At 44.7% G+C, this 8,943-nt stretch overlaps 1 protein-coding gene across 1 annotated transcript in view; it reads left to right on the top strand.

The window, feature by feature from the left end:
- Window positions 1–1,936: 1,936 nt before the first annotated feature.
- The window catches only part of PLEKHB1 (pleckstrin homology domain containing B1), a 28,262-nt gene continuing 21,255 nt past the window's right edge, over window positions 1,937–8,943 (top strand). The window contains exons 1-3 of the mRNA XM_089653438.1: window positions 1,937–1,977; window positions 4,886–4,940; window positions 7,640–7,792. Of these exons, the coding sequence (XP_089509564.1) occupies window positions 4,904–4,940; window positions 7,640–7,792 (190 nt within the window). The 5' untranslated portion in view covers window positions 1,937–1,977; window positions 4,886–4,903. The remainder of the gene's footprint in view (window positions 1,978–4,885; window positions 4,941–7,639; window positions 7,793–8,943) is intronic.

Below are 8,943 nucleotides of genomic sequence, written 5' to 3' on the forward strand. Positions count from 1 at the left end.
CAATGCACATCAGTTAACCTCCCTAGCGGTCTGATTATGTCCATATTTCTGTGCGTAAAGCGGTACATTTTTTTGCATGGAAATATGTATTTTTTTTTATTGTAGGCTGTAATTTTTAGGAATAACTCACTGAAATCTGTCCGAACAAGAGTCTAGTAAACATCCCGGGGATGATAAAACTTGAAACACGAAATCATAAATTATAATTTAATAAATAATGATAAAAAATAATAATAATATAATATTAATACATTTAATTCAATAATATAATCAAACCAAAAACACTGAAATTTGAAATATAGCGCCAAGTTCGCACATCGCTGAGCAAAGTCGCAGAATCGTTTTCAGTGTCTGATGACGAATTTCCCCCACAAATCATTATCACACAAGGGGTTCTGATTTACTATCGCTGTTCTCTTGCCGGTCTAAAACCGCTTTTGACCTAAAGGGACGCTTTTTGGACGCCATGGACGTTTCTCAGTTTCCAGGCAGAAAGAACAGTAAAAATGCAGGCAGGGCGCCGGACAAAGCACTCGGGACAAAATGTATGTGAAATGGTTTGATACGGGAATGTTATACTATGTGATTTTAGTGTATTTAGTGAATGTCAGTTTTAAATTTTTTTAATTTTTTGCCAGTTCCGTCCCCCGTACGTCCCGACGTCGCAGGGAACGGAACACAGAAGACAGATGTCGGCATCGGCTGGAGGACATTGCCGGGGACACTGCAGGGGGGACATCGTGGGAGAGCAGGACAAGGTGAGTGCAGAAGGGATCCCGGAGCAATGCTGCAGTGTATTCCCGAGTGTAGCTCAGGGTTACCGCTTGTGGTGCTGAAACTTTACCCCGAGCTACACTCGGGAATACCACCAGGGGGTTAAAGAAAAAAATTGGGTTTTTTTTCAAATCTTTTGCGTTTTTTTGTTTCTAGTGCAAAAATTAAAACACCGAGTGACGATTAAATACCACCAAAAGAAAGCTCTATTTGAGTGGAAAAAAATGCTAAAAATGTCACATACCGTAGTTACAGTGTTGCATGACTGCACAATTGACATTCAAAGCACAACAGCACTGAAAGCTGAACATTGACCTGGGCAGGAAGGGGTAAAAGTGCCCGGTAGGCAAGGGGTTAAAAAACGCAGCTGTCAGGGAAATCAACCGTCCTTTTTACCATGCGATTTCCCTGCAGTTCCCGCACCCACAAACACGCTGTGGATTGAGTTGCGTGTGGGTGCAATTCAGAGTGAATGGCAACCCCGTGCGTCTCGCAAGAGCAGCGTGATTTGGCTGCATGTGCGATTCCTGAATGCAGGAGATTTCGTGGCTTTCAGAAAGCGCACCGCACCCACAAGATTTAAGTATAAAGCTCCGTGCAGCAAGGCTAGGAGTCTGTTTCTAGCTGTAGGCAAAGATGTTGCTCAACAAATTGATATAAAAAATTTTCAGATGCTTTAAACAATGGCCATACACACTACAATCTGATTGTACAATCTCTGTACAATCTCATATACATCTACCAAAACTACAGTATGTAATGTGAACTCAAACCTATACAATCCAATCAATTTCTGTCCATTGCATTGCTGTTGGTACATCTAAAGGAGATTGTACAATCAGATTGTATAGCGTATGGTCAGCTTAACTTTTCAGCCTCCGCCAAAAACGGGAATAGCAATTTTGGGGGATTGGGCCTTTAACAAAAGCATCCCTGGCCGACCGTCTCCATCCAACTTTGCGTCTGGTCATACCTGGGTGACATGATCACCATAAGAGGATCAGCCAGTTTACACAATACGCCAGAAGTCTGCACTGCATGATGGGAGGTGTAGTCTGTGAATTCCAGAGGGCACTGAGCACAGGGGAGGATGGGGACTACAAATCCCATCATCCCCCTCCTAATCCTACTTGACCCCTCCTGAGCTTTAAATATCCAGGCAGGACAGAGGAGTGCAGACACACAGGAGGCTGAGCAGCTCAGGTAAGGACACAATGCTTTCATTATTCTCTCTTTGCTGGTCCTGAAAGTTTCTGTAATCTGAACTACAAGAGCCAGCATGCCTTAAACTCTGTACCAGGTTGGACAAGCATCCTGGGACTTTTAGTTCTACGGTTTCTAAAGCGAGCAAAATCCTCTCTTGTATTAAAAGAGGTATAGACTCCAGAGAGAGAGATATCATATTACCCCGGTACAAATCATTAGTAAGACCTCATCTGGAATATGCAGTTCAGTTTTGAGCACCAATTCACAAAAAGAACATTGGGGAACTGGAGAAAGTACAGAGAAGGGCAACCAAACTGATAAGAGGCATGGAGGAGATCAGCTATGAGGAAAGATTAGAGGAACTGAATTTATTCTCTCTTGAGAAGAGGAGATTAAGGGGGGATATGATCTCCATGTATAATACATAAGGGGGGATATGATTACTGCCACTGACCACCAATGCGGACCATCAGTTTTGGTGACATGGTGTGCTGGGATATGTAGTTTGTCAATGCCAATCCCGTTCTGCTAATAACCAGCACAGGGATGCTTGTGGTATATTGAATAACTGAACTGTTAGATCAAAGTTAATCAAATTATATTTTTTGTCATTATAAAACCCACTCAGAGCGACAATGAACGCTGACCCTGATCGCGTGGCCATGAAAGTGAATTAGCTTCCCTACAGATACAATATCGGATGTCATTTTCTACAAATCAAATAATAAGAATGCTGAGTCTGTTCTAAGAAACGTTTAGATGAGAAAACATTTTTTTTCTCCTTTTTCTACAGTGTGAGCGAGGGAGCAGGTCAGTCAAACTTATGAACAGGGGAAGAGCAAAAGGGGCAACCTTATCATTCCACTGGTGCTCTTTTATTGTCCAATAACACTGTTCAACAGGTAAAAAGTTTTGGGCATAAAATTAGCTAATCTTACATAATTTTGGGTTGCTGAAAACGAAAATGACCCTAAAAAATGTTGATTGGCTCTAGTTTCCATGATATATTCAACCATCTAATGACATAAGCCATTCTAAATTATGATGCAACTTCAGCTGCATATTGCGCAATTGATACTGGTGACCAATAGAAAATTGCATGTATACTGAGATGATGTAATATTAGCCTTTAATTGCATGACTTCACTGCATAAAAGCTGCAGTATCTGTAGCTGATTGTAGTTCGACAGCGTCTTTACATTTCATTTTATGCTTATATAGGCTACTCAGTAATGCCTCGAACTTGTGTGAATAAAGCAGATAATTTCTGCTATATCTGCGGTGAAATAACTTTTATCTCACAAAAAAGGAGGATAACAGGAATGATTAAGAAAGCCTACAACTTGTATTTTGGCTGCAAGATAGGAGACCAGGACAAGAGCTGGGCACCACATATATGCTGCAATTCTTGTGGGACGGCACTGGAGCAATGGTTGAATGGAAAAAAGGCATCTATGCCTTTCGCTGTGCCAATGATTTGGAGAGAGCCAACAGATCATGTTAGTAATTGTTACTTTTGTATGGTGCCTCCAATTGTAAAAGGGCTAAATAAGAAGAAAAAGTTATCTGTGCACTATCCAAATATTCCATCGGCAATACGTCCAGTTCCTCATGGAGAGGGGCTACCAATTCCTAAAGCACCAGAATCCTTCGTGGTTGAGTCAAGTGAGGAAGAACCTGAAGCGTGTAGTCACGTGCAGTTGTAAGAGATAGCCCTTCTCCTAGTGAGAATCCTAAGTATTAAAATGATTCAACTTAGCTTATGGCTATAATTTTTCTTGGTAATCCTATGCAATATATTATGCCATTTAGGCTTTGTTATGTAGTCAATATCACTTGCTTTATATTTGTGGAAAGACATCTATCTATATAATTATTGTGCATTATGTAGTCATTACGCCTATAGTAGAAAACTTTCCGTTTACAGAAAAACTAGAGCCAATTGACAAATTTCATTGTTATATTTGAACTCAGAATGTGAAATTCATTAAGAAATGGATCCTTTTGTTTCCAAAACTGGCAAAAAATAAAAATTTGTTGAACAGTGTAATAGGCTGAAGGCGGGTCCTGGCCAGGCTGCATTGCTCAGCTGCAGAGTAGCCTGAAGTGAGGTTCAGGACCTGCCTGTACTGGCTGGCAGGAGAGCCTGTGTCATCAGACTGGGTGGACAAAATTACAAATCCTTTGACAAGTAAAATGCGTGTGTGTACACTCATCGGCCTCTTTATTAGATACACCTGTTCAATTGCTTGGCAATACAGATTGTTAATTAGCCAATCACATGGCAGCAACTCAATCCATTTAGGCATCTAGACGTGGTGAAGACGACTTGCTGAAGTTCAAACTGACCATCAGAATGGGGAAGAAAGGGGATTTAAGTGACTTTGAGCATGGCATAGTTGTTGGTGCCAAACGGGCTGGTCTGAGTATTTCAGAAACTGCTGATCTACTGAGAGTAATAGTGCTGATTGCCACTTTAAGCAAGCTGCTAGCAGGCTTCACCAGGCATTCAACAAGCTTCAGCTGAAGCCTGCTAGCAGCTTGATCAAAGTGGCAATCAGCACTCCTATTGGGATCTGTGCTCAACATTTATAAACAAGAGCTGAATGGTACTTTAAAAGCTTTAACAAAGCCTGCCTTGCAGCACAGCAGAGGTAAGTGGTGCGGACAGTGGCACAGGTAAGTGTTAACCCTTATTTTCCAGGCTGGATTTTATTAAACTTTTATATTAAGCAATATAATTGCTTTAAGATAAAAATTGCACGGAAAAAACACGGGTTCTCTTTAAGTTGGCAAACTGGTCACATGAAAGGATTGTTACATATTTTTTTTCTACCCGGAGTTACTCTTTAACATGAATTGTGTGACTGGCTTCATGTAGATCTGTTGTCTGTTCCTCTTGCAGACGGTCCCACGGTTGGAGATGGCTTTAGTAAAGAGCGGTTGGCTCTGGAGAAAGAGTAAGTAGACTTTTATTTCCCTCTGCGTCTTGTATTCTCTGAAGACTGTAGTAGCTTGGTATCAGGGGCGGACTGACAACTCATGGGGCCCCCGTGCAATAGGGGATCATGGGGCCCCTGTGTCCTTGCCCAAACTCAAAAAAGCCTATGAAAAAGGTACCAGGGGCATCTCATGGGGCCTCCTACTGACCCCGGGCCCTCGGGCAGTGCCCGAGTTTCCAAATGGTCAGTCCGCCCCTGCTTGGTATGGACCTTGCATGGTCTCTGGAGTATGTATGTTCTGGTTAGCCAGGGCAAAAGGAGACACTGGGGTTTCATTATTTAATTCTGTGGTTTGTACACTACAGGGAATAATACATACATAAAGTACTTTGTATGATGAAATAGCACACAACATCTACACCCTTGTACATAACAGGCCACAGGTTCGACTACAAAGCCAACACACCAGGATAAGGCAACTGCTTTCTGAAAAAAAGTGACAGTTATTGTAAATTGTTGCAATCCTCAGACATGAAATATGAGCAAAGCATAGCCCTCTATAGTATGTACTTGTCTCATTTCCGTCAGCTGCTTCGTTTCTATGCTATCAGCTACTTCACTTCTGACAAGTTTTTCTGACACCAAGAGAAAAAAAGTAACAGGGGAGCACACAGCCTGTGATTGACAGCCTCAGCTATGTCCCTGTGTGCTGTGTGGAGGGGGGTGTATCCCACGTCTTCAATCCGCTTTCAGAGCTCTCCTCACTGAGCTCTTCCAGTGTGTAATTTCAGCTCCACGCCCCCTGCTTTCTGAAATCTCAGCAAGCTGTATAATTTCTGCACTTTGAATGGCTATAGAGAAGAGTACTGCAGATAAACAGGTACAACTTATGTAGGATTTGATTAATCCCTGTATCATTTGGGGCCAGTCATTTCACTGGGTATATGTAAGGGTTTACAACCACTTTACATCTAAAAGATTTAAAAACTTGTCCCATGGCTAAAATAAAAGTACTTATTCTTGTGTGAAAGTGTTGTGAATGGAGCACCAGCTGTCTAGAGCTGCTTCATGTGAGCCTCTGCTTTTTACCTATGTGGCCCCGGATGGTGGCCCTTTGAGCTGCAAAAAACACACATTGTGGGCATTCCTGCGGCTGCACAGCAGCTCCAGCAATGTCAGAGGGAAAGATCCATAATCCGCACATCAAAGGCAGACCCATGTGCTTGGGGTGAGATGAATGGCAGCCTCAGCCTGGACTCCAGCCAGGCCATGCTTCAACGCGTTTCACTCTCTCCGACGCGTTTCACTATGCACCAACGCATTTCACTCCGCCCCTTGGAGCTTAATCATGGGGATCGCAGCAGCTTGCTTTTCTTCCATACCATAGTAGGACGGTATGGCAGGGAGAGGAGAGAGGAATGAGATTGGCCACCTCACTGACCCTTGGTTTAAGCCCCGCCCAAGTGGAAGTGGTACAAGTGTAGCTGGCCGGGGGATCCAGGAAAGAAACAGGAAAGAGCAGATGCATGGAAAGTGCAAAAGAGGGAATTTCTGGGAGCCTGCAGAAGGGTTGTGTGTTGTGCAGAAGAGAGGCTGGCACTAAGAGACCTTCCATTGACTGGGACCAGGCAGCAGAGAGGACCACAAGGGAAGAGGAGTAGACTGAGCTGGGAACCAGTCAGCAGGGAGAAGATACCCATTAGACGACTGGAAGGAGAAATCTGACATCTATTTTACATAGTGCAGCCCACTTTTATTTTTCCAGCCTAGGAGCTTCGATTGGAACAGCAGAGTGGGAACATATACCAGGTAGGCAAAAGATTCAGGCTTGGGAGGAGGCCAACACCTCTTGCTTGGCTCCCAGAGATGTGTGAGCAACATGGAAACATGGAGGCATTTTGGGGAGCAGCATTCACAAGACTGTGCCGTCAGGACGTCCATGCAGCATTGGAGTGGTGAAAGGCCTAGGGCTACCCTTCTATGTATCAGACTTGTTTGTGATCCTCCGCAGAATTCTGAGGGACTGTATCGCCCTTCCCTTATGGGTGGGGATGAGCACTCCAATGTGAGATGCAGGACCCCCACTGCTGGCAGACTTCAACTAGGCAGTGGCTGGACAGGGCCTGTATGCAGTAGTTGGTTCATTCCTTTTTGCCCTTCCACTTGCATTACCGTACATTCCAAGAGCAGTTACCAAAGTTATAAATGTTACTGTTGTGTTGTTCCTTTTAGCCTTCCTACTACAATCATAGGCAGTGCCAAAGTCTCTATGAGAGGTATAAATACCTGGAAGCAGGGGCGGACTGACAACTCACGGGGCCCCCGGGCAATAGGGGATCATGGGGCCCCTGTGTCCTTGCCCAAACTCAGAAAAGCCTATGAAAAAGGTACCAGGGGCATCTCATGGGGCCTCCTACTGACCCCGGGCCCTCGGGCAGTGCCAAGGTCTCTCTGAGAGGTATAAATACCTGGAAGCAGGGGCGGACTGACAACTCACGGGGCCCCCGGGCAATAGGGGATCATGGGGCCCCTGTGTCCTTGCCCAAACTCAGAAAAGCCTATGAAAAAGGTACCAGGGGCATCTCATGGGGCCTCCTAATGACCCCGGACTTCACATGGAGGAATATATTTGATGATATGTCCACTTCAATGGGCAATTCATCTAGAAGTCCATCATCTTCCAGGAAACTGAACCTATGACATTGCTCACCCCACAGGTTCGGTTTTGCGCCGTTGGAAGAAGCATTGGTTTGACCTGTGGTTGGACGGAGGTCTGGTCTACTACCCTGATGACAGTCGGCAGAACTTAGAAGAAAGGATACTCCTAAGATTTAACTGCTCGAATGTTTGGTCGGGGCAGGAGTGTGGAGGTGAGGCTTTTGGTGTTATCTCTAGTAGGTGTTGCCCCCCAAAAAAAACAAAAACGTTAATATTCTCCTTGTGTTCTTTCATTGGGTTTAAAGTGTTTTGAGGGTCAGTCAACCCAAAACTGATTTCTGTTCTATCTCTCGGGGACTCTGTTGATTACATCCCAGGTCTCCATCCATTGTGCCCATTATGCTTAATGCCCAGGTTTACATTCACTCTGCCCATTATGAGTGCTTTCCACCATCCTAAGCTGAGTTCATAGGTTTGCACGCCTGCTGTGCTCATTATGAGGAGTTCCTACCATACCTGAGCTGGATTCCTGGATTTGCACACCTGCTGTGCCCATTATGAGGGGTTTCCACCATCCTAAGCTGAGTTCATGGGTTTGCACGCCTGCTGTGTTCATTATGAAGGGTTCCCACCAGCCCTGAGCTGAATTCACCTATCTTTACACCTGCTCTGCCCATTGGGGGTCCCCATCATCCCTGAGCTGAATTCATGGATCTTCACACCTGCTGTGCCCATTATGAGGGGTCCCCACCATCCCTGAGCTGAATTCATGGATCTTTACACCTTCTGTGCCCATTATGAGGGGTTCCCATCATCCCTGAGCCGAATTCATGTATCTTTACACCTGCTGCACCCATTATGAGGGGTTCCCACCATCCTGGAGTGGAATTCAAGGATCTTTACACCTGCTGTGTCCATTCTGAGGGGTCCCTATCATCCCTGAGCTGAATTCATGGATCTTTACACCTGCAGCACCCATTATGAGGGGTTCCCACCATCCCAGAGCTGAATTCATGGATCTTTACACCTGCTATGCCCATTATGAGGGGTTCTCACCATATACACCTGCTATGCCCATTATGAGGGGTTCTCACCATATACATCTGCTGTGCCCATTATGTGGGATTCTCACCATATACACCTGCTATGCCCATTATGAGGTGTTCTCACCATATACCCCTGCTATGCCCATTATGAGGGATTCTCACCATATACACCTGCTATGCCCATTATGAGGGGTTCTCACCATATACCCCTGCTATGCCCATTATGAGGTGTTCTCACCATATACCCCTGCTATGCCCATTATGAGGGATTCTCACCATATACACCTGCTATGCCCATTATGAGGGGTTCTCACCAT

Source organism: Staurois parvus, unplaced genomic scaffold, assembly GCF_062004578.1.
Source record: "Staurois parvus isolate SC_StPar_1 unplaced genomic scaffold, SC_StPar_1.0 ptg000713l, whole genome shotgun sequence".
NCBI lineage: Eukaryota > Metazoa > Chordata > Amphibia > Anura > Ranidae > Staurois > Staurois parvus.